This window comes from Hippocampus bargibanti, linkage group LG17, assembly GCF_051943395.1.
Source record: "Hippocampus bargibanti isolate YZ-2025 linkage group LG17, ASM5194339v1, whole genome shotgun sequence".
In the NCBI taxonomy this organism is placed as follows: Eukaryota; Metazoa; Chordata; class Actinopteri; order Syngnathiformes; family Syngnathidae; genus Hippocampus; species Hippocampus bargibanti.
Window position 1 is genome coordinate 757,035 of NC_142750.1, and position 26,304 is coordinate 783,338.

The 26,304-nt window shown below is 40.8% G+C and overlaps 1 protein-coding gene across 1 annotated transcript in view; it reads left to right on the top strand.

Annotated features, from left to right (window-relative positions):
• Positions 1-245: 245 nt before the first annotated feature.
• Positions 246-26,304, top strand: part of caskin1 (CASK interacting protein 1) — a 34,114-nt gene continuing 8,055 nt past the window's right edge. Inside the window, exons 1-14 of the mRNA XM_089018626.1 lie at positions 246-871; positions 9,138-9,189; positions 11,212-11,309; positions 11,452-11,597; positions 11,972-12,067; positions 12,166-12,296; positions 13,957-14,065; positions 14,940-15,048; positions 15,640-15,734; positions 16,051-16,168; positions 18,578-18,832; positions 22,904-23,008; positions 25,173-25,291; positions 25,398-25,479. Of these exons, the coding sequence (XP_088874752.1) occupies positions 778-871; positions 9,138-9,189; positions 11,212-11,309; positions 11,452-11,597; positions 11,972-12,067; positions 12,166-12,296; positions 13,957-14,065; positions 14,940-15,048; positions 15,640-15,734; positions 16,051-16,168; positions 18,578-18,832; positions 22,904-23,008; positions 25,173-25,291; positions 25,398-25,479 (1,609 nt within the window). The 5' untranslated portion in view covers positions 246-777. The remainder of the gene's footprint in view (positions 872-9,137; positions 9,190-11,211; positions 11,310-11,451; positions 11,598-11,971; positions 12,068-12,165; positions 12,297-13,956; positions 14,066-14,939; positions 15,049-15,639; positions 15,735-16,050; positions 16,169-18,577; positions 18,833-22,903; positions 23,009-25,172; positions 25,292-25,397; positions 25,480-26,304) is intronic.

Consider the following 26,304-nt stretch of genomic DNA (forward strand, 5'->3'; position numbering starts at 1 on the left):
TATTATTATTGTTATTACTCGCCATCTTTGGGTTTCAATCAAATAAATTGGACGCGGCGTGTGTTGATTGCGACACCGGAAGCGAGCAGGTGCGACCCGCTTCTTGCTAGCACGAACCAAACGTGCACTCGGTCCACCAACGACTGAAGCGTAAACATCACAAACGGGGTCACCCCCACCCCACCTCGTCGTCGCAGAAAGACTCGTTAGCGCCACGAGCTGGCACAACTGTAAGGTGCGACCCCCACCCTCGGCCGCCCCTCTCCCCGTACTCTCTCTCTCTCTCTCTTTTCGCCACTCGAGCCCCCCACGCGGGGCAATCCTTCCCCAATCCGAAGCGAGAGCGCGGGCGGAACGATGGCCGCCGCGGTCCGGGATCTCGCAAGCCACGAAGAGCACCGAAGAGCCGCTTGACGTGGACGCCAGCGTCGACGAACGCCATGTGCTAAATTCGTCCTCGACGAAGGGCGCCGTCGTCGGGGAATCTTGTGGCGTTGGGGGTCCCGGAGGGGGGGGGGGGTGTCCGCGGCCCTTCCACCGCGTCTCTCGGAAGGTGGTGGGGGGGGGGGGGGCGGCCTGGCTGCGACTAGGAAAGCATCCCTCCATCCCCGGGCGTCCCTCCCTCGGAGCTTCGGGGCTGGCTGTCGTCTAGCCGGAGACCGAAAAAGGGAGGCGGCGGCGGCGGGAATCGAGGCTCGTCGCGGCCCGCCCGAAGCCCCCCCTCGCCCCCTTCCGTCGGAACATGTTGCGGGACTAAGGACGTGTTGAAAGCCGATCATGGGGAAGGACCAGGAGCTGCTGCAGGCGGTCAAGACCGAAGACCTGCTCGCCGTGCAGAAGCTGCTGCAAAGGCCTCGGCCGGGGAAAGCGAGTAAGAAACCGCCTTTTCGTTCAAACGCCGCCGCGAGAAAAGCGCAAAAGATTGAACATATTGCAGGTGTTTGTTTGTTTGTTTGTTTGTTTGTTTGTACGTGGCGAGCAGGGAGAGCTCCAACAACAAAATGGGGGCGGGTGGGATTGTTTGGACCCCGGTTCTTGCATATGACAGCTTTGGGGTCGGTTGTATTTGGATGCACTTTGCTTCCGGTGTGACTCTGCTCCACCTTGATTATTTATTTGATACATTTATGACATCAATATGTGGGCAACACCATCTTGATCCCAAATAGAACCACAAATGTCCCCATTGCGGGACAATTAAAGGTTTTCTGAGATCAGTGATTCCGAACCAGCCGCAATTAATCTGGTGCGCTCTTGGAAATGAAGCCCTTTCTTTTTTGGGTCTTAAACTGACCCATTTATGACAAACACGACCATATTTGGCACCCGTCTCCAAGTTGCGGCTCGAGGGCCAAATGTGGCCCGCTACATGATTTTATTCGGCCCGCGAAAGCAAATCAAGCATGTCAAGTGCCACGACGCTAATTAAACGTCGTAGTATTTTTCGCCGTCTTCTCTTCCGCGCTAATATGTAGCAATGATGTATTACTCCAAACACTTTATTTATCTATCTAGCTATCTACCTAGCTATCTCTATCTGGCTAGCTATCTAGCTGGCTATCTTGCTATCTATCATTTTACAGTCACAGGATAAGTCTTTCTGCGGGTGAGCAGCGGCAGCCACACGCGCCAGTGTTCACTGAACCCGGAAGTAACTGAAATAGATAAAAAGCTAGCTAGCCAATCGTTAGCCAACAGATACCTAGTTAGGTAGCCAGCTAGCTAGATAGTCAATATATAGATAGCCAGATAGCTAGTAGATGGCAAATAGCTAGCAGATGATAATTAGAATAATAATAATTATTATTGTTATGGGGTTGCTGGGCTTTAAAGGACATAAAAAGGTCAATAATTTAATGACTGATGGTCCGAGTTGGCAGACAATCTAACGCTAGATAGACTATGACTAATAATAATAATAGTAAATACATGTTATTGTATTTTATGAATAAAATACAATTATAAATCGAAACAAGAGAAAGCGCTACACAGAAAATGCGATTTTAAATACCACCCCTGGGGGGTCTGGGGGGGGGGGTCCCCATATCCATTGGGGTTTGTCATTTTTACAAAATACCCCAATGGGATAATCGCTCCTTTTTTTCTTTCCTCGACATTTCCGCTTTTGCGACGCGAACAAAGACGAAAAAGATGATTCTGAGTCACTCATTGGAACAAATGTTTTCATCAGTCGGCCTAATTGGCCTTTTTGCATAATAGATGCGCGTTCAAGCGAGGATTCTGTAGCCAGAAGAGAACGTGGCGTCGCTCGGAAGCTTTTTATGTCTGATGTACCTTTATTTGTCTCGCAGTGGAGAAAAATTACATTTCACAGCAACAAAGTGATTGGATTGGATTGGATTGGATATGCCTTTATTAGTCTCACAGTGGAGAAATTTACATTTCACAGCAGCTGATGTGATGAAAGGAAAGAAAGAAGTAGAAAAACAAAATGCAGGAGCTGCTAGAAAGGCAGCCACTCTCGCGGCGCCATCTTGAAATCAAAAGAACATACGAGAAGGCTCATGAAAAAAACTGATCCTGTGACCGTGAAGTGACCTTGAGAGTTTTGAAAGGCGCTTAAAAATGAAATAGATTATTATAAAAAAAACCTAAATAACAAATATTACAACACAAAGACACATTCTTCAGCACTTGCTGTACCCTCTTTGTGACATGAAGCATTTGACGTTAATATCACGCACGGGAATGTTTTTTTGTAGCGGACCGGTGGTGATAATCCTCGGATGACGTCATCAGAAATCACCCGTTGGGGGGGGGGGGGGGTGCGGAGTGACGCTAATGCACGCGGAACCTCTTTGATAGCTCGTCTTTCTGTCGCCCCGAGCCGCTAACGGAAGCAGACGATTGCGTCCACGCCGCTGCACATTCACAAAGGGGGCGTCGAGGCACGGTGGAAGGATTCGCACGCTGCAGTCGCGGCCGTGTTAAACGTGCTCCGTTTGGATGGAATTCGTGACGCCATATTTTGCCGGGCCTTCAATTGGAGTGACAAAAACCCTGGCACTGGAGTGGACATGTTTTTGCACATCAAACAGCAGTCCATGAGTTCAAAACGTCAAATCCAAACAAGGCTACAAAAGAAGGATCAGTTATGGATCTTTGTTTCGCTATCTATTAGCTAGCTATATATATTTTAACTGGCTATTAGCTAGCTATCTATTTGCTGTCTATTAGCTATTTATCTAGCTAGCTGGCTAGGACTTCTTTAATCGATCGCAAACACTTATGCTTTCCTCTTCAGAACTATTTGAATCATATTCATAACTGGATGAGTAACAAGAAAGCATCTGAACTCTCTGAAGCCATTGTTTTGATTCTGGAGCAAGGCAGTTTGTTAAGGAGTTTCCTGACGTGACGTCACGAAAAAGAGGGCGGGACTTTCTGAATCTGTCGAGTTCCGAGCTCATTTTGTGGCAGTTTTGGGCCTCTTGAAGTCATTTTTATTGGTCTTTTGCATTTGATTAAAAATACCAGTCTGCGTGTTTTAGCTATTTTAGATGCTATCAAACGTTTTTCTGATGTCGGTTAGGAAACCCAAAAAAATCCTTTAAAGCGGACGTTTTTCGCAAGGTAACGACGCCTTAGCTCATCGCTAATGAGTACAGTATATCGCATCTGCGCTAGCAGCCGCTTTCACTTAGCATCTCTTTTGATCCCAGCGGTAGGTGTGTGTGTGTGTGTGTGTGTGTGTGTGTGTGTGTGTGTGTGTGTGTGTGTGTGTGTGTGTGTGTGTGTGTGTGTGTGTGTGTGTGTGTGTGTGTGTGTGTGTGTGTGTGTGTGTGTGTGTGTGTGTGTGTGTGTGTGTGTAACTTTGCGCTGGCCTGCTTTTTGAAGCCGCTTGCCCAATGGCGTCCTAGCTTCACTGAGCCAATGAGCAGGATTGTTGACGTTGCGGCGGATGCGGCTGTTGCGTCCAGCTGCGCCACACATGTGGAACGTGTGTTTTTGTTGTTTTTTTTGGTTGGCGCGTGTTGCTACGTGCGCGTTGTGAGTTGACGCCAAAGTCGTACCTTGGTCCTTTTTACTCTCTTGCTCTCTTTTGCGCTTTGCATCCTTACTTTCATTTCACCGCCTCTTCCATCACGCTCTTATTTCGTTGCTCCCGGCCAGGAAACTCGTTTTTTTTTTAACCTGCTCTTCTCGTGGCTCTCTCCAACCACTTTGTTCGTTTTTTTTCTCTCTCTCACACACACAAACGTAAAGTGAGTGCACTTGTACCTCATCATCTGTGCAAACGCTAATTTCTGGTGACATTTTGGTCTAGCGGCTAGTTAGCAAGGCTATTGTTTTGATGGACAATTAACTTTGTGGATGATCTTATCAGCACAGACGTGTTGTTGCTGTTCAGTGACAAGCGGCTCACGTTGATGTTTTTAATGATTTTTTTTTTCCAGGAGTAATTTAAACATGTTATACAGCGGGGATGTGGATATTTTAACCTTGCAGTCCCCACTCTGCCTTTGAACAGTCATGTCTATTTTTTGATGACAGTAGTGCAGCGTGTTCTACCGAAGACAACTTCCTTGTGTGTTCTACACACTTGGCCAATAAAGATGATTGTGATCCTCCTTTTCCCTTCTCTTGACGGACGCTTTGGGGGAGATTTCCGGTCCTTTTATCTGTCCGCGTTTGGGCCTGCCGTGGGCGCAGCCTGCACGGCACCGCGGAGCTTAATCTGACTGTAATGAGCTCCTCTCCGGGCAACGCAACATCAGCTTAGCTGTACTCGCCACCAGAGGATTTTGGAGATCTTCACGGAACAGTAAATACGGCGTATCGCTCATCTGGCGAAAGCCCAAATTGTAATCCCGGCATCTGTCTGACTCGTCCGGGCCGGGATTCGCCGTTTCCATCGTTTGCAATTGGGCGGCGATCCGGAAGCTACCGCCAACGCCGGTGAGCAATTCAAAATGGAATCGGAATTTAGCGGCCTCGGAAGCGATCACGTGATGTCGGCGGCGCTTTTGTTTACGTAGGAAGAGTTGATGACAGTTGACCTTTGACCCCTTGCTGTTCTGTCATGGCCTTCTGGATGCTGCACAGACATTCAAGATGAGCAAAGGTGTCACCTATTTGGATCGGATTAGCCGTTATGAGTCTCGCTGTGGAGAAATTGACATTTCACAATTGCAAAGTGATGAAAGGAAAGGAAGAAGTAGAAAAACAAAATACAGGAACTGCTGTAAAGGCAGCCACTCTCGTGGCGCCATCTTGAAGGCAAAATAACAAAATATGACAACACAAAGACACAGTCATTCAATTTCAAGCACTTTGTGCACCCTCTTTGTTGTATGAAGCAGTTCTAGATGAAAGAGGAGAGGATCAAAGCGTCCTTTTCACCAGTGGATCTGGGACGTCAAGGTGGAATGCGCACATCTTCAACAAGCTAAATTTTCGAAAGCAAACATGGAGCATCCATTGACGAAAAGAGATTGTCACATCTCCCATCCCACGTCAATCCGCTTCAATTCCAAGCGGCAACACGTCCACATGAGATTGTCTCACATCTCCTTCCCCCACGTAAATCCGCCTCAATTCCAAGCCGCGACACTTCCACATGAGTTCATCTCACATTTCCTATCCAACGTCAATCCACTTCAATTCCAAGCCGCGGCCGTTCCACATATGGGGCTGTGAAAATGACAGGCGCAAAAAAAGCACAATCGGCCTTGAGCTGTTCAGCCATAACGGTCTAATCGGCAGAAGTTAAATTGTCATTCTTTAAAATCCGTTTTCTATTCATGTCAAATAAAGAGACAGCTGATATTATTATTTTTTTTTTGCCCAATTATAGTTTCCCGAGAAGCCATTTTGCACGCAAACGCGTGTGTGTGTGTTGTTGCGTTGACAAATGTTAGCCAAAAGCCAGATAACCTTGGCAGCGGGTGAGAAAGCTGTTGCTAGGCAACCATAGACTGCCAGTGCACCGTTAACGGCAATACTCACAGGCGATGATATGAAAAAAAATTAATAAAAAATGTGCTTGTTGCTTCACATCAGTGGTACAGGAGTGGTCCATCGATGACAAGGTTTCTTCAGCCGTCATCTGGACTTCTTTCAAGGTGTCGGACGTTTCGCTTCTTATCCGAGAGGCTTTGTCAGAACTAAAATCTTTTGCTGGTAGTTTTGGCCCTACATATATCCCTACTGTCCAGACGTACCACTGGCCTCATTACCCCATTTGATCTGGTATCACCTCATTAGCATAACTAAGCCAATGTTGCCGAAGAAGTCGGTTGTAGGAACAATCAAAATTGAACGTCACCCCACCCTGGCGATTGAGTGAAGGGTTTTGCCGTTTTATGAAAATAGCTTCTTTGACTCCCCTTTCAAAGCATCCATTTTCTTTCGCTAAGATTTTAACCTCATTGTCGTCAAATGAGTACCAGCAAAAGATTTGAGTTTGCTGACGAAGCCTCTTGGATAAGAAGCGAAACGTCCGAAAGAAGTACAGATGACGGCTGAAGCAACTTTATCGTTGATGCTTCACGATATGAAAAAAAAACAGATTCCCAAATTGGCCAAAGGGCAAAATGAAGCTAATGGCCGACTTGACATCCGGATGTCAAGTCGTCCGAGTGCACCGACGGCGCATCGGTGACGAAGAGGTTATATCGTCCCAGAGCACTTCTGTTGTCTATTACAGTGAGTTGGCATTGGCTCTTCCTGCCCCCCAACCGCCTCCCTCTTCGCCCATCAGACGCTCCCGTCTCGGCTCTCTAATTTAATCAGACCACTTCCTGTTTACCTGTTTGGAAAGTCACGTTTATGTGAGAGGGGGGAGGCAAATGCGGTGATCCGTTTTCCATCCTGTCTCGTCTGCATTTCGAATCCCGCTCATTTATCTGCTGTTTAACTCATTCGCTGCCATTCACAAATTGATTCGGGAATTGAAAATAGGACGTAGAGGGCCATTCCCCAATGTGTTCATTTTTTTTCATGCTTGGGTGCCAATAAAGCGCTGGCCAGACCCCTGGAAATGTTTTTGCTTAACCACAAGGACACAGCATTTCACTTTTGTCCATGTTGCGCTTTGTTACAGCTTCAGCTGTTGTTAAAGCGCTATATAAGATTTATTTTATGTTTTATGGGGACCTGGGAATGGATTATTCTCATTTTAATGGTTCGTTATGGGAAATAAATGTTTGGAAGACAAACTTTTTGCCTTACACACACTTTCTGGGAACCAATTAAGTTCGTAAGCAGAGGTATCACTGCCCCCATTTCAAGGTCGTATAACTCCAGAACCATATCATTTAGAAATTAACTAAAATAATAATAATAATAATACATTTCATTTATCAGCGCCTTTTAAAACTCTCAAGGTCACTTTACAGTCACAGGATCAGTTTTTCTGTGGGTGAGCAGTGGCAGCCACATGCGCCAGCGTTCACTCAACCCGGAAGTAACTCAAATAGATAGAAAGCTAGCTTGCTAGCAAATAGATACAGTCACTAATAGATAGCTACCTAGCCAGCTAGATAGCTAAATGATAGCTCAGAAATCAAATGTATTATTATTATTATTATTATTTATTATAGTTTCTCGAGAGGAGGAGATTGTTTGCGCCTGAACTTTGGGAAATGAAACCGGCAACATTTTCATGCTATCGTCACTCTGTTCACAACACACATGTTGTGTGTTTGTGTGTGTGTGTGTGTGTGTGATTGTGAATCTATGCAGTTTGAGCAGAAGTCACACCGGCATGTGGAGGCTGATAAAGAGGATGCCTGTTGCCTAGCAACACCCCTCCACGCAAAACCCGGGCTCGTGCGAGTCCGTGTGAGCGTTTGGAGCCGCCAAGAGAGTTTGGCTGCACCGTCATGAAATCCCGATTGCAAATTGGCACCTTTGTGGCCTCGTAGGCAAAATCTTCCACACTTTCCGATCACAACTGGCTGCTCTCCTTATTTGGCGAGAACACCCAATCGCAGTCGGCTGGTTGGTGTGCGCCTGTATCATCGAGCAAACGCTGCTTTCTAATAAATATTTGGCCACCATCACTGACACCCAGTGTATTTTTTTTTAACTCATTGACTGCCAGGTGATGTGCAAAAAAAATGTGTCCACTCCAGTGCCGGGGTTTTTGTCAGGCCGCAAATTTAGCGGAAGATAAAAGGGATGTGCGCTTTGGTGTGCACATTCATCATGCGACACCATCTGCCGCCTAAGTTGAGTCTTATTTGAAATGTCAGGTCACGTTTATTTGACCTCTGCGCAATATAGGTCACTTCGGAGATCATCACTAGTGCCATTTAGCTTGGGGGGCACGACTAAGTCATATCTAGTCATATCTTTATTTATTAATTATTTATTAACTGCAATTTATTTATTTATTCCCCTATTTATTTATTCATGTTGGAGTTTATTATTTTCTATTTAATATTTATTTTTATTTATGTATTATTTATTATGTATTAATGTATTTTTTATTAATTATTTCTTGTTTGTTTATTTATTTACCTACTCATATATTTATTCATGTGCTTATTTATTATTTATTTACAGCTATTATTTATTTTTGATTTATTTGTGTATTTGTTTATGTAGCCATGTATATATTTATTTATGTACTTATTTATTATTTTCTATTTATTATAATTGATTTATTATTGATTTATTATTTATTTATTGTGATATATATATTTATGTTTCCCTTTTTTAGGTATTTATTTATGTACTTATTATTTGCTATTGATTATTTATTTTTTATTTATTTGGTATACATTTATTTATTAAATATTTATTCATTATTTATTATTTATTTATTATTGTTTTATATTTATTGTTTTATATTTATTTATTTGTTTACCTTTTTAGGTATTTATTTTTGTACCTATTTATTATTTCCTATTTATTATTTATTTATTTATTGATTGATTGTTTGCTGATTTATTTTCAACACCCAGTTGAAGGATGTTTGCAAGCAACCGCAGAGCCGACAGCGGCCGATGATTCATCGCTCATAAAACAAAAAAAAAAAAAAAAACCCCGTCTTCTGACTCCATCTTGTCCTCAGGGGGAAGCAAAAAAAAAAGGACCTCAGCGAAGATATCCAGCACCAACTGGTCTGCTACGACAAACGACTAACGGCTTTTCCGCTTGTTTTCCAGAGTTGCTCGGCTCTGCAAAGAAAATCAACGTCAACTTTCAGGATACGGATGGGTGAGTTGCGTCATTTGTATCCTTGCCTACGCGTACTGTTCAAACAAATTCCTCGGCTATGTTGGGAAAATGACGTTAGATGGCTGTGCATCCCTTTAAAACAAAACAAAACAAAAAGCAGCTTGATTGATATACAGTAATCCCCCACTACTTTTTTTCCGTATATCGAACGAAAATGTGACAATTTTGCATGGATTGTAATTCCGTGTTCCGGATATCGGAGTTTTTCTTGTAGGGAATCGATCTTTGCTATCATTTACTGGTAAAAAAGTTAATACATATGATTTTTTTTTCCGATTAAGGAATTTCCATTTAATAGAATTCCTCATGAGAGAAGATTTGTGACAGTCTCGCTAGCTATTAAGCTAGCTACCTAGCTCTGTATTTGTGATCTATTAGCCGGCTATCTATCTAGCTAGCTATCATTTAGTTATCTAACTGGCTAGGTAGCTATCTATTAGTGACTGTATCTATTAGCTATCTAACTAGCTAGCTGGCTACCTATATAGCTATCTATTTATTACTTATTTCAAACCGGAATAACTCAAATAGATAGAAAGTTAGCTATCTTGCTAATAGATAACTAATAGATCGCTGGCTAGCTTGTTAGATAGCGAGTAGATAGCAAATAGAAAGCAAATAGCTAGCAAATAGCTAGCTAGGTCGCCAGCAAGCTAGTTAGATAGCAAATAGATAGCTAGCTAGGTAGCCAGAAAGCTAGTTAGATAGTGAATAGATAGCTAGCCATCTAGCCAGTTAGATAGCAAATAGATAGTTTGAGTGACAATGACAAAAACCCTGGCACTGGAGTGGACACATTTTTGCACACCATCTGGCAGTCAATGAGTTAATGGCGAGAAACGGGGGATGACTGCAATTTCAAAACAATTCAAGTAACCTTTGGGTAGACTTGAAGGATATGAAATACGTCCATCAAGAGAAAAGCACAAAACGGGCAACCCAAACCTGGAATCTAACCACGATTGCGGATTGTAACATCGTTTTCTAATTTTCGAACTGAGACGAAGCGGCGTTAGTGGAAAGAGCGATCAAAGAAAGCGTAGCGGCAAAGCGCTTCGGGGCGCCACTTTCACAGGAGAGAGAGGATGCTGGGAAAGGGGATGCATACGGAGAAACCCGGAGGACTCTAAATATTGCAAGGCGCCTTTTACTACTTGGCGCCCCTCCCCCACATACATGCAAGCACTGAGAGAGACTAAAAGGAGCTACAAACAAATAAACAAACGCAGATTTGTGGAACCTATCCGAGCTTAACCTGTTTTTGCGTGTTTTGAAGAGAAAAAAACAAACGGTGATATTTTATTCCATTTTTGGGCAGGAGAAAACGTTTTTAACTCGTTGATAATGTGCCAAAATGTGTCTACTCCAGTGCCAGGGTTTTTGTCATTGTCACTCGCATTCCAGGATCCACAGAATATTGAGTTTTAGGACTAAATAAACATTCAATGCAGCGTAAGAAATCTTAGACTCTTGTTTCGTCAGCAAAAAAGAGTTAATTCCTAAGTTATTTGAGTCTGAAGTTATATGACCTTGAAATGCGGGCAGCTGTACAAAATACAATACAGTGATACCTCAGTTTACCAACTCAATTGTTTCCCAGAAATTATGTGTAAGGCGAAAAGTTCCATTTCCAAACATTTATTTCCCATCAGAAACCATTAAAATGAGAATAATCCGTTCCCAGGTCCCCATAAAACACAATTTTCTATTAAATAAGCCTTATATAGCAGCTTTAACAACAGCTGAAGCTGAAACAAAGAGCTAACATGGACAAAAGGCAAATGCCACCCGTTCGTGGAAGGGGAAAACATTGCCGGAGGTCTGACCAGCGCTATATCGGCACCCACGAAAAAAAAAAACCAATCGGGAATGGCGTTCCACGTCATATTTTTAACTTCCCAATACATTCGAGAATGGCAGTGAATGAGTTAATGGTTGCGTGATGTGTAATTCGGCCATATTTTTTGGATTTTATATGACTCGCACGTGTGTCCCGTGTAGATTTTCCCCACTGCATCATGCGGCCCTCAACGGGAACATGGAACTTATTACCATCTTGCTGGAATCACAAGCGGCTGTTGATATCAGAGACCAGAAAGGTGAGAAGAAAACTTGCCAGGCCTTCAAAAGCCCCAAAATACAGGTCACATCCAACTTACGACCAAACGGTCGTAAGTCGGGTGTGACCTGTATCTTTTTTCACATCTTTGCGACAACACTTCCCTGTGTTACCCTTCCCAGGCATGCGGCCGCTGCATTACGCCGCCTGGCAGGGGAAGGCGGAGCCTATGAAGATGCTCCTGAAATCTGGTTCGTCGGTCAACGTCCAATCGGATGAAGGGCAGATTCCGCTGCACTTGTCGGCGCAGCATGGCCATTACGATGTGGTGAGTGGCGGCTCGTGAATGCTCGTTGGAAGCGGTCTCTGTAAGCTTAGCTGTACCCAGCCACTACTATCATCCTAGCACTAGTATCATCATAAGAAAAATGGAGGCACTATACACTGCTATTTACTGTTACGGTTACTGTTTAGAGAGTTAATGGCGACGGGGGAAGAAGCTGTTTAAATGTCTATTCGCTACCTAGCTAGCTCTCAATTTGGGACCCTTGTTTCGATTCTTGCAGTGTGCAAGTCCTCGAGAGTGGCTAGGGCGCTGCTAATGATTAGTTTTTTTTTTTCGGATTTGTCGAGGAGAATTGATGACTTGGTCAACTGATCTTATTGATTGATTGTTTTTTTTTTTTGTATTTGTTTTTCAAGTCTGAAATGCTACTGCAGCACCAATCCAACCCCTGCATTGTGGATAATGCGGGGAAAACACCCCTGGACCTGGCCTGTGAGTTCGGCAGAGTCGGGGTAGGCAACTTAGCTTTTTCAAATCAATTTCAAATCAAATTAAAATAATAAGCAAACGTGTTGCTTTTTGTCCCTGCGGGTATTGATCCGTGATGCAGGTTGTCCAATTATTGCTGTCGAGTAACATGTGCGTGGCCCTGCTGGAAGCCAAGAAAGGAGACAGTACCGATCCCAACGGCACTTCTCCGCTACATTTGGCTGCCAAGAATGGACACATTGACATCATTAGGTACAACAAATACACACACACACACATATTTTCAATGCCCAACTGCGTAGAACTGGCATGTCCAAAGTGCGGCCCAGGGGCCAAATGCGGCCTATGGTGAATTTCCATCGGGTCCGCAGCCTCCATTATAAAATCAATAACATCTGGCCCACATGTTGAGTGAATACATTGGGCAGTAGCGCTGCGACCGGCGTGTGCTAAGTGCTGCCATCTACAGGCTACATTAAGAACAGCAGATTAGTAAAGGAGTCATTGACTTAATGAGCCCCCCAATTTTGGAAAATGGCGATATGAATCAAAGTTTTTAAACATTTTCTAAAACAGCCATTTTCTATTTGTATTTTTTTGTCTAAAATGGCAATTTGATTTTTTGTTGATTTTTGAATTTTTTTAATATTCTAAAATGGTTATTTTCTTTTTTTTTATTTTCTCAACATTTTTAACATTTTCTAAAATGGTGATGTTGATATTGTAATTTTTTTATAGTTTTTTTTTCTAAAATGGCAATTTAATTTTTTTATTGGTTCTAAAAAATTTTGAATTTTCTAAAATGCCAATTTTAATTTTTTTATTTTCTAAATGTCTTAACATTTTCTAAAATTGTGATTTTCTATTTTTTATTTTTCTAATGTAAAAAAAATCTAAAATGTCAATTTTCAATGTTTTAAAAAAAGTCTTTTTTGAACATTTTCTAAAATGTTTATTTCCCACTTTTTTGATTTTCTATTTTTTTTTATTATAAAATGGCAATTTTACATTTCTGTTTTCTTTTCTAAAATGGCTATTTATTTTTTGTGGCAATGTATTTTTTTTGTGTTGATTTTCTTTTTTTTCTAAAATGGCGATTTTATTTTATTTATGCTAAATTTCTTACCATTTTCTAAAATGGTATTATTTCTCAGAATCAGAATCAGAATCATCTTTATTGCCAAGTATGTAGAACACACAAGGAATTTGTTTCCGGTAGAACACGCTGCACTAGTATCGTTGTCAAAAAAACTGCTAAGTGGCACTATACAGTTCCATTTTGGCTACTGTTGAAAGAGTTCAAAGAGTTAGTTTCTAAAATGGTATTATTTTTCTAATTAAAAAAAATCTAAAATGGCAATTTTCAATTTTTTTTAGATTCTAAAAGAGTGATTTTCAATTTTTTAAAATGATATAAAATGGTGATTTTCATTGTTATTATTTTCTAAAATGTTTTAAACATTTTCTATTATAGTAATTTTAAACACATTTTCTAAATTAAAAGAAAATCTAAAATGGCAATTTTCTATTATTTTTTTCTAAAATAGTGGTTTGCAATTCTTTTATGTGTTGTCAATTTTTGTTTTTTTATTGGCGATTTTCTTGTCTTTTTTTTCTAAAATCACCATTTTTATTTACATTTTTAATTCTTCGAATAACAAAATGTCGAGCAGGTTAGTGCAGAAATCTTAATTTTCCTGAGAAACAAGCGTACGTAAATCTTAAAATGGGAGATAAGTGATCGGCTGCCATTTTTTGTGTTTGTTTGTTTGTTTGTTTGTTTTTTGGCAATTATCCAGTGTGCTAATCACACCAAGCTGGCTTCATGTTGGCTCTTGGGTTCTTGTCACCTTCTCTAATCCTCATGTTCACTCTTTTTTTTCTTCCTCTGCGCTGTCGCCGGCCGGGAAAGGCTGCTGATCCAGTCGGGAATCGACATCAACCGACAGACCAAAGCCGGCACCGCCCTGCACGAGGCCGCCCTGTGCGGCAAGACCGAGGCCGTCAGGCTCCTGCTGGAAGTCAGTGCAAGTCGTTTGTTGGACTCGGGATCCACTTAGACGCTCGTCTTTGGGATCGAAAGTGGCGACAGAGAGAGAGAGAGAGAGAGATTATGCAAAATCTGGTTTTATGTCACTTACATTAAAATGCTCAAATGCCAAGCGGCTTATGGAAAAGAGGTTCCCAGAATGCAACGTTCACATTTTGTAGTCCCCTAGCTGAGATGTTCACGATGGAGTAGCTCCAAGCTGTCGTCGTATTAATTCAACGGACTTGACGCGGTGTGAAAGTCATAATAATAATAATAATAATAAGTAAAGAATTTGCTTAAAATTAAAATTAATAATAATTATAGTAGTAATAGGAGTAATAGTAGCAGTAATCGTAGTCGTAATTGTAGTAGTAATTGTAGTAATTGTCGTAGTAGGAATAGTAGTAGTATTAGTAGTAGTACGTAGTAGTATTAGTAGTAGTAGTAGTATAGTAATAGTAGTAAGAGTAGTAGTAATTGTAGTAGTAGTAGTAATCGTAGTAGTAATAGTAGTAACAATAGTAGTAATAGGTCCATTCAACCTGAGGTGTACGATACTCGTCGAGCTTATTTAAAAGGGGGCGTTTACCTGTTACGACATCACCGGCCATAGGTGGATATCATCCAATCAAAATTGCGCTTTCCGCTAACCGCAGCATAAACAGGAAATGAACAGCAAAAAATGGAGAATACGTACACTATTTAGTTTTATCGGCAATCATCCAAAGAGCCGTACGTGGCTCGCCAGCCGTAGGTTCCCGACACCTGCGCTAACATTTCAAATGTCACTCAGTGGCCATTGTTTTGTTTTGTTTAAAAAAAAAACCATCATTTTAATGTCTTTTGTCCTTTTCTGTGTGCAGAGCGGGATCAATGCCACGGTGCGAAACACCTACAGCCAAACTGCGCTGGACATCGTGTATCAGTTCACTGCGACGCAAGCTAGCAGAGAAATCAAGCAACTTCTTCGGGGTATGCCATGGAGGAATGGATGCTTCTCTTAAGGTTTAGCTTTTCGGGGGTTTAATTTTGCCAGTTTTTCACTGAAAGAAAAAGAAAATAGAAACGAGTGGCACGATCAATACACAATGGCGCCATCAAACGGTGGACGCAGTTGAGGCGGCAAAATGGGACACTTGCACTCCAGCTGGACTGACCACTTGTCACTGACTGACTGACGAGTGCTTTGCGAACAAAGTGCCGCCTCCACCAGTGAAAATGCATTTCATTGTCTTCATGGTTTTTTCTTTCACACTTCCGCAAGTAAAAGCCACTTATTCAGTCTTACAGACCCAACCGCGGTCGCCATGGTAATGAAATCCATCCCCTCGCTGTGGACACCGTCGGTTAATGGTCAGACTTTCACCAGCGAGGGCCCAATTCCAAAACCAGTACACGTATACAGTATATCTAGCTAGCTAGGTAGATAGACTCTGTAGCTAGCTGAATAGAGCATCTAGCTAGCTAGTTCAATAGAGGGTCTAGCTAGCTAGATAGGGAGATTTATATATATATATATTTCTTTTTTTAAATGAGTGGTAAAATGGTGTTTTTGCGTTCCAGATGCGTCTGCGGCTCTTCAGGTTCGGGCTTTGAAAGACTACTGCAACAATTACGACTTAACCAGCCTCAACATCAAAGCGGGAGACGTCATCACGGTACAACGCAAGGCGACAAACGCGCACGTGTTCTTGACTTCCGGACAAATCGAAACCCTGAACCACTAAAATACCATTCGAATGAGAGTCATTTTAATCCTTTCATGGAATTATTTGATGAAAAAGTATTTTGAAAATAGGACATCGAGCGCCATTACAGAATGTGTTTTTTTTTTTTTTTTTTTCTTGGGTGCTGATAAGCGCTGGCAAGATGCCGCCCCGTTCCACAAGGGGGCGGCATTTCCCTTTTTTGCCCATGCTAGCGCTTTGTTCCTGCTTCAGCTGTCGTTCAAGCGTGTTCTTGTTTTCTTGTCAGGTGTTGGAGCAGCACCCCGATGGACGTTGGAAAGGCTGTATCCATGACAACCGAAGTGGAAACGATCGGGTGGGCTACTTCCCCTCCGCCATGGTGGAAGTCATCAGCAAACGAACAGGTATGAGCGTGCACGCCCGCCCGTGTCGCCACTTGGAAATTCTTCTGGAGCACAATTGTCCGCTACACTCCAAGAAACGAAGGCGGAATATCTCGTATGGCGCTTTGAGCCTGAAGCTCGCACGATTCCGCTTCCATTTTACCGATGGAATCCATCACTCTTGAATGCTTTCCCCATCAAAGTACCCGCAGAGTAACCAAAACCGCTGCGACTACGCGTACGCTTTGGATTGATTCACCACTCGTGGTTGACACCTTACAGGTTCAGTTAATAAAATCTAATATCTATCTCTAAAATGCTGATTTTCTATTTTTTTAAATGTTCTAAAATGGTGATTTTCAATTTTAAAAAAAATTCTGCAATTGCGATTTTTCTTTTTTTTTTCTAAAAATGTGATTTTCAATGTTTTTAATTTTCTAAAATGGCGATTTTCTTTTTATTCTAACATGCTGATTTTTAATTTTTTTTAAATGGCGATTTTAATTTTTTTCTAAAATGCAGATTTTTAATTTTCAAAAATGGCGATTTTCTTTTTTTCAAAAATGGCATTTTCAATTTTTTTTATTCTTCTAAAATGACGATTTTGAATTTTTTTTTAATTTTCTAAAATGGCAATTTAATTTTCTTTTTTTTTCTAAAATGTGGTTTTTAATTCTTTTTTTTTTTTTTTTGAAAATGATGATTTTAAATTTTTTTACAATTAAATTTCTAAAATGGCGACAAACAAAAAAAAAACAATGACCTCTGTTCAACTGTTTTGTTAAAAAAATAATTAAAGTTGTTAAAAAAAGTGACGTTAAGTGATATCAAACAATTTTAATATGCATGTGTCAAATGACCCAAAAGACAATCTTAAAAAAGCTGAAATTAAATAAAACAGAAACAAAACACAGAATGGCTGCCTGAGATCAATTGCTTTTATGTCTAAAGAACGTTCTGGTTCTTGAAGGTTGAATGACCCGTCCGTCGGCCAGGTGAGCCGAACGCAAGCTCAGATCCATCCCATCATTTCACGGCACTTGACACCAGCTGGTGTCGCTTTCTAAATGTGTTTTGGTGGTCCACGCGGTTGTCCCGTTTGTCCAGTCGTTTGTCCAGTCGTTTGTCCTCGTGTGCTAATCAATATGTCAATATGGATGTGTGCTGGTCTCCATCTTGGTTTGCTCACATTCTGTCCTCGACTCGTAACGCCTAATCATGCGGATTGGATTGGATTAGCCTTTATTAGTCTTGCAGGGGAGAAATTGACATTTCACAGCAGTGAAAGGAAGAGGAAAGGAAAGGAAGAAGTAGAAAAACAAAATGTAGGAGCTGCTGTCAAGGCAGCTACTCTTGCGGCGCCATCTTGAAGTGAAAACAACAAAATAACAAATAATGTGACACAACTTTCGCTTTGATCCTCTCCTCTTTCATCTAGAACTGCTTCATGTCACAAAGAGGGTACAGCAAGTGTTGAAAAATGAATGACTCTCTGTGTCTTTGTGTTGTCATATTTGTTATTTAGTTTTTGTTTGTTTTTTCAAGATGGCGCCGTGAGAGTGGCTGCCTTTACAGCAGCTCCTGTATTTTGTTTTTCTACTTCTTTCTTTCGTTACCTCTTCCTTTCATCACTTTGCTGCTGTGAAATGTCAATTTCTCCACTGCCAGACGAATAAAGGATTAGCTAGCTTGCTTGCTATCTGTTGGCTAGCTAGCTAGCTGGCTGGCTATCTATTGGCCATCTATTAGCTATCTTTTTACTCATTTGAGTTATTTCGGGTTGAGTGAACCCTGGCGCGTGTGGCTGCCACTGCTCACCCACAGAAAAACATCCTGTGACTGTAAAGTGACCTATTTATTATTATTATTATTATTATAAAGGTACACCCAATCCAACACAAAAGACACAGAGTCATTCATTCTTCAGCACTTTCTGTACCCTCTTTATGACATGAAGCAGTTCTAGATGAAAGAGGAAAGGATCAAAGCGTCCTTTTCACTGATGGATCAGGGCCGTCACTGTGAAATGTGCACGTCTGCTACGAGCTAAATGTTGAAAGCAAACAGGAAGCTGTAGCATCCATTGACCAAAAGAGATTGTCTCACATCTTCTGCCCCCACGTAAATCCGCATCAATTCTAAGCCGCGACCTTTTTTCTTCTAATCGCGGGTTCAAAGGTCGCTTTCGGTTCCCGATTTTCGGTGTGGCGTCTCCACGTCATTCCAAATTGCGCCGCTGTTTGTTTGTTTGTCCCCATTTCTGGCTTCAAGGTTTTGAGTCGTAAGCGTTGGGCCTTCTTTGTTTATAATTTGTCCTTTTTTTTCTTATGTTTCTTATGTCCCCTTTTTGTCGTTTGTTTCGTGGGCGCTGGTTCGCTGTTGTGCGTGTGTGCGTGCGTGCGTGCGTGTGTTCACGGTGGTTGTATCTAGGTTTGGCCAGCGCAGTCATTTGCACTCAACAGTTTCAAAAGATACCGCTGGTTGCCGCGGCGACGGTTGCCCCCGCCAAGGTGGTAGTCAACGGCAACGACGCCGCGTTCCATCAGATCCATATCCTGCCTCCACCGCCTCCTCCTCCGCCTCCTCCACCACATTCCCATCAGCCACTGCTTCCACTTTTCACTTCCTTTGGCTATAACAGGTCGCCCGTGACAACCCCACAGGGAGACACACCCACTGCCCCAGGTACACGCCCCCTTTTCACTTTGATTACTTATTATTATTATTATTATGATTCAAACTTCAAAGGATGCTTTCTACCCGTCTTGCACGACGACGTGCTCCAAAAGTGAATTGCCGCGCTTATTAATTAATTAATTTATTTATTTATTCATTCATTCATTTATGTATTTATTTATTATTATTATGATTCTTTATTATTATTTATAATTATTGTTTTTATTATAATTATTATTATTGTTATTGTTATTTATTATTATTATTTATTATTCTTAGTTATTATTATTATTTATAATTTATTATTGTTACTTATTATAATTGTTATTTATTATTATTATTATAATTATTATTACTATTTATTAATATTGTTATTTATTCTTGTTATTATTATTGTTATTTATTATTATTGTTATTTATTATTATTATTATTATTGTTACAAACATTCTCATGGCGGCCATTTTTCAAAAAGAAGGCATCCTTTCAAGTTTTCTGTCGTCCATCATTCTTTGTCAACTTTTTCACACGAACTTGCTTTGCTTTTTTTTAATTTTTATTAATTTATTATTTAATTTTTATTTATTTATTTTTAATTAATTAATTTTTTTGGATGCTGTTGTCATTTTCCACGATTGAAACCCTGCAGCATTATTTTAATGGGACTAATATTGTCGAAGCTAATTGGCTATAGCTAATGACAAAATCCATTTTTATGATCATCATCATCATCATCATCATCATTTTCATGGACATTCTGAGCGGCACGACTGAAGAGTCGACACAAATCAAGTCAAGTCCAAATTTAATTTGATCATAACCTGAAATCATTCCAATAATTTTTCATTTAATAAAGGGGAAACTCATGATATCAGAGCACGGCATTTTGCTTTTTTATTCATTTATTTATTTATTTTTGAAACTCATTCACTGCCATTCCCGAATTTTTTTCAGGTTTTGGTTTTTCTTGCGCGGGGGTGCCGATAAAGAGCTGGCGAGACCTCTGGCAGTGTTTTTTCCCCTTCCACGAGGGGCAGCATTTCCTTTTGTTCATGTTAGCGCTTTGTTTCAGCTTCAGCTGTTATTCAAGCGCTATCTAGCTAGCTAGCTGGCTGGCTGGCTATCTAGCTAGCTAAAATGTAATGTATTTGTATTATTATTATTATTATATATGTATTAGTTAAAAAATAGCTATCTGGCAAGCCATCTAGCTAGCTATGTACGGTGTTTGCTATCTATTAACTAGCTAGCTAGTTATCTAGCTGGTTACTTATTATTATTATTATTATTATTATTATTATTATTATATATTAGTTAAAAAATAGCTATCTGGCTAGCCAACAAGCTAGCTATCTATTAGCTATCAAGCTAGCTAGCTAGCTATTAGTTATCTATTAGCTAGCTCTGTAGCTTTCTATCTATTTGAGTTAGTCCGGATTGAGTGAACGCTGGCGCGTGTGGCTGCCATTGCTCACCCACAGAAAAACTTGTCCTGTGACTGTAAAGTGACCTTGACAGTTTTGAAAGGCGCTTAAAAATGAAATGTATTCTTATATCAACCAATATGGATGTATTGCATTGTATTTGGTACTGCTGCCCCCATTTCAAGCTTAGATAACTCCAGACCTATACAATTTAAGAATTAGCTTTTTCTGATGAAAGAAGAGAATCTAAAGTTTCTAACACTGTATTGAATGTTGATGTAGTGCTAAAAGTCAATATTTTGTGGGTCCTGGAATTTGAGTGACAATGACAAAAACCCTGGCACATTTAGCACATCTGGCAGTGAATGAGTTAATGAAGTAGTTTGAGCAATTTCTGTTTTCCCAATCCCGAGTCGTCATTTTCCATCCTTTGGCTCATTGTGATTATTTCGAGTATTATTGAATGATGAAATGGCGTTTCTGGTTGACGGCTGAAGCACATCTGCATCATATTGCAGAGGTTGAGGGTTTGATTCTGTCTTCCCGTGTGGAGTTTGCGTGTTGTGCCCGTGCCCGCATGGCTTCTGCCATTTTCTTCCCGCATTGTGAAAATACGGAGCGTCGTTGAACGGAATACTTGAAACTGGTCCCTCGGTGTGTTTGTCTGCGCGAAAGGTCGTAGGGTTGTTGTGCTCTTTGTGCCCTGTTGATGGCTCGCAACCCGTTCAGGGTGTCCCTCGCCTACTGCGCAAAAACTGATGGGAGAGGCTCCGGTTATGACTCTATTTTTTGTTACTTAGTTAACGGTATTTATTTATTTATTATTTTTCATTTATTTATTTATTATTTTATTTGCGAGTTTATAATTTTATTTATGCATGTTGTTTTTCTTATGTATTTTATTTATTGTATTTATTTATTCATTTTTAAAATTTTTATTTTAATATATTTATTATGTTTCTTTAATTTCTTTTTATATATTTTATTGTATTTATTTTGTTTATTTAACTAATTTCTTTATGTCTCGATCTGTCCGATCCATCTGTTTTTTTATTTATTTTATTTGTGTATTTATTATTTTTATTCATTGTTTCATTTCTTTATCCATTATTTTATTTATGTATTTATATTTTGTATTTATTTATTTGTTTTGTTTATTTTATGTATTTATTTTTATGTATTTTATTTATTCATTTGTATTTGAATGTATTTTTGTAATTAATGTATTTGTATGTATTTTATTGGATTTAATTTGTTTCTCTAATGTAATTATTTTTTATACATCTATCCATCCATCTGTTAATTTATTTTTATATTTATTATTTTTGTATTACTTTGTTTATTATTTTATTTCTGTATGTATTTTTTTTATTTGTGTATATATTTTGTTTATTTTATTTATTTATTTTTATGTGTTTTATTTATCTATCTAATTCGCTGTTTATTGATCAACCTATTTATTTGTTAGTTTATGTGTGTTTTTTGTTTCTTTATTTATTGTGAGTGGGGGTGTTTAAAAGAGACAAAAACGTGTGCAAGCATTGATTCGGGTATTCATTCGGGAGTATTTGGGGACGGTTGGTTGTAAGGCTTTGATGCGCTTTTAAAAGCGTTACGGTTGTAACGCTTTGATGACGCTCTCCAAATGCACTTCCAGCAGCCTCATTGTGAAAAGGCCCACATATATAATCACACATCCACGCCTGTATTATATATGGCTTTGTACGTACACCACGGCAGATGTGTACGTATGCAAAAAAAAAATATCACTTTATTGATTTTTTTTTTCATGTATTATGGCTTGAGACATGTTTCATATATTCTGTTTTTTTTTTGTGTGTGCGTACGTGTGTGTTTTTGAGAAAGTCTCTTTCTCAAAATATTTCAATGGGAAAACAGCACAGAAAACTTACGTTGGAGATGAAAAAACAAAACCAAAAAAGACCATGATACGGATCGCTTTGTATTTCATATGTAGGCACACACACAAAACTCAAGGACACTTTACATCACTCAAATAGATAGAAAGTTAGCTAGCTAGCTAATCCATAACTAATAGATAGCTAGCTAGGTAACCAGCAAGCTAGTTAGATAGCGAATAGACAGCTATCTAGGTAGCCAGCTAGCTAGTTAGATAGGGAATAGATAGCTAGCTAGGTAGCCAGAAAGCTAGTTAGATAGCGAATATATAGCAAATAGACAGCTATCTAGGTAGCCAGCTAGCTAGTTAGATAGCAAATAGATAACTAGCTAGGTAGCCAGCTAGCTAGTTAGATAGCGAATAGATAGCTAGCTAGGTAGCCAGCTAGATAGATAGCAAATAGCCAGCTAGCTAGTTAGATAGCGAATCGATAGCTAGCTAGGTAGCCAGCAAGCTAGTTAGATAGCGAATAGATAGCGAATAGACAGCTATCTAGGTAGCCAGCTAGCTAGTTAGATAGTGAATAGATAGCAAATAGCTAGCTAGCTAGCTATATTGTTCCATGTGGGGTCGTAAAAGACAAAGCGACAATGAAAACAACTCGTAAAGCTCGAGATTTGTTCCCCCCCAAAAAAATTCCACCGCAACACCTCTGCAAAAAGGCGGCGAATCCAGCCGACAGTCTCCATGCTAATTTGAGCCCGGCTAGCGGCTAACGCTAGTCTCCTGTGTTGAAGGTTGCCGTGGTTCAGAGGCAAGTCCTCACGGTTCCCCCACCGCCTCCTGCGGGCCCCACGGAGGCTCCAATGAAGATATCTGGGTACTGCGCAAACCCGTGGCAGGTAACTGCGCTAGGCCCTCCGATTCTTCCGACCCCTTAAAGGACAACCGACACCTCTGGACACGTTGCGTCCATAATTTGTCAAATCACTTCAAATGACTTCTACACATAATGCATTTTGGGTACTTTTTTCGTCTGAAAACACAGTGTTGATGGCGAAATTAGAAGGAAAACAACATACATAACGTGATGGTGAATCGTTGTGTGTTGCACCAAGACTACTATTTGATAGTAGTTGACACAAATTCCCAGCAGACAAATCAGCCCATTTCTAACGGAGCTTGGGCGCCATCTTCTGCATTTTCTGGGACGCTACCTTGGTGTCATTGACGGCTCGAATTGATATGGAAGGAGGACATCTTTCATCGATTTATGCTTTCCTCTTCAAAACTATTTCAATCATATCCATAACTGGATGAGTAACAAGAAAGCATCTTTTTCCGAATCTGAAGCCATTGTTTTGATTCTGGAGCAAGGCAGTTTGTGAAGAAGTATCCTGACGTGACATCACGAACAAGGGGGCGGGACTTTCTGAATCTCCCCAGTTTCCAAGCTTATTTTGTGGCACTTTTGGGCCACTTTAAGTCATTTTTTGACTAAAAATATCATTCTGCGTGTTTTGGCTATTTTAGATGCTATCAAATGTTTTTCGGATGTCAGTTAGGAAACAAAAAGAAAATGGTGTCGGTTGTCCTTTAAACCAGCCATCAAACAGTATCTGGTGTCCATTCCCAAACAAAGAAAATCCAATAGGAAATCTTCCATCTAAAAAAACAAAATGGCGCCGCTCTTGAAAGGTCATCAGATACTCTTTGACCCTTTGACCCCACGAGAAATCATCTTGTGTTGTCCTTTCATCTCAAGCTTAGTGAAAATCGCCCGCCGTGATGTTTTTGGTCGGCAGTCGTACGCTTTGCTCTGTGGCGTGTACGTATGAAAGGAAGTGTGGCGTGTGGTGCATGCGCGCTCCATGAACACTGCGTGGTTTTTCATTGCGCTTCACTCAACTGACCGCCTTCAGTCCACCTCATCCGGTGCTGCCTAGTGCATTTTCAAGGAGAGTCGCCATTGATCACTTGGTCTTGGCTAGCGACTAAACCAGTGGACCCCAACCCCCCTCACCCCCCACGGACCGGTTCAATGTCAGACAATATGATATATAATATAACAATGAGGCTATTATCGCGGAGAAAGCACGTCAACTTCACTCGGATATCATCAAGAGGCAACTACATCAACGACCATCATAAAAGTAAATAAAACCACTTTATTATATATATAGTAGAGTTTATTTATTCAATTACAATACTATAGCACATTTATTTTACAAAAATAAGGTATATTTTATGTCGTTTTAAGGCTTATTTAGTAGAAAATTATGTTTTATGGGGACCTGGGAACGGATTATTCTCATTTGAATGGTTTCTTATGGGAAATAGATGTTCGGAAGACGAACTTTTCACCTCACACACACTTTCTGGGAACCAATTAAGTTTGTGAGCTGAGGTATTACTGTAATATGATATGACAACCAGTGGAGGGCTATGGATTTCATGGCTAGGCCTTCAGTAGTGCTACGTCTAAATCACTCCACAGCTGCGAGTGAGGTGTGAGTGACTACACGTCCACTCGAGGGCCAGGAAGTAACTTGTGACATGAAACAAAATGCATGAAAAGTACAACTCACCATCGCCGCCTATGATGGGTTTCATTTTAGCGATAACCTGATCACGTGACCGACGAGCGCTCATTGACCTGCGGTCAAGAGTGAAAATCTTTTCAAAATAAAACATTGCAGATTCCAAAATCAATAAAAACGCAAGTCATGAAAAGTTTTGGATTCTTTTTCTGCGGCCTGGCACCAAATGATCCATGACTCAGGACCGGTCCTCGGGCCTGGAGGTTGGGGATCGCTTCACTAAAGCAGTCAATGTGCGCACGCTAACGCTAACGCGTCTGTTTTTTAGTCTTGCATACTTGCATTTGTGCGTAATACCCTTGTTTTGGCCGATTGCTACCCGATATAGATTTGACAGCTATCTGTCTCGCTGTCTAGCTAGCTGTCTGTCTAGCTGTCTAGCTAGCTGTCTCGCTAGAGTTCTGTCTAGCCGATCTCCGCGTCCTTGTCCGTGTTCTTCTCTTCCGTCTGTTCGGTTGTGTTGCAGGTGGCGATCGCAGCAGTTTGGGGAGTTCGGGCAGTGTGACCAGCGTCAGGTCATCGGGTAGCGGTCAGAGTGCCGGAAGCACCGCACACATCCTCCATGCCCAGGCCGAAGGGGTCAAGGTAATGCGCAATTTTTTTGCGTTGAGGCGGAGTCTTTGTATAAAAGGTTGATTGTCAGATGATTGACTGTTTTTTGTTTTGTTTTTATGTGTGCGCACGACGACAGCTTCTCGCCACAGTCTTGTCTCAATCTGCTAAAGCCAAGGAACATTTACTGGAGCAGTCCAAGTCTGTAGAGCAGCACTCAGGTAATAACCGTCAAGATCACAGGCATGTTGCGTGTCAATTTGTTATTTTTCATTAGCTTGAAAAAAAAGGTGTATTTCGCTGCTGCTATCCGTTAGCTGGCTGGTAGCTGGCTAGCCGTTGGCTATATGGCTATCTATTCGCTATTTATTTGCTATCCATTAGCTAGCTATTAGCTATCTAGCTGACTGGCTGTAAGCTGTCTAGAATGTTGGCTGTCTGGCTATATATGAGCTACTTATTTGCTATCCATTGGCTAGCTAGCTAGCTTTCTATCTATTTGTGTTACTTTGGGGTTGGGTTAAGCTGCCGCTGCTCACCCACAGAAAAACTTTATCTTGTGACTGTAAAGTGACCTTGAGAGTTTTGAAAGGCGCTTAGAAATGAAATGTATTATTATTATTATTATTATTATTATTATTATTAATTTATTGTCTGTGTTATGTAAGTGGCGAGAAAAATGAGGGAGGTGTGTGAAGAGAATGGACAACAAGAAAGAAGGTTGAGCAGCGGCAGTAATATTTGTCTCCTCTCTTCAGAACTCACTTTGTGTCTTCTTTATACGTCGATAGAACCGCAGCAACATGAATAAATCCTTGTTAAGGTCATTATTAATGAAGCAGGAATCAAAAGTAAAAACAAAAAGATGATTTCATTTTTGGGACGGCGCGAAATGGAACTGGAACCGAGGGGCAGGCAGGGGAGAAGAAGAGCAGCTGGTCGGGAGAGCTTTTATCAAGACGGACAGGATGTGACGTCACGACAGGAAGTCTGAGAAAATACAACGATGTCAAGATGGACAGAATGTGACATGATGACAGGAAGTC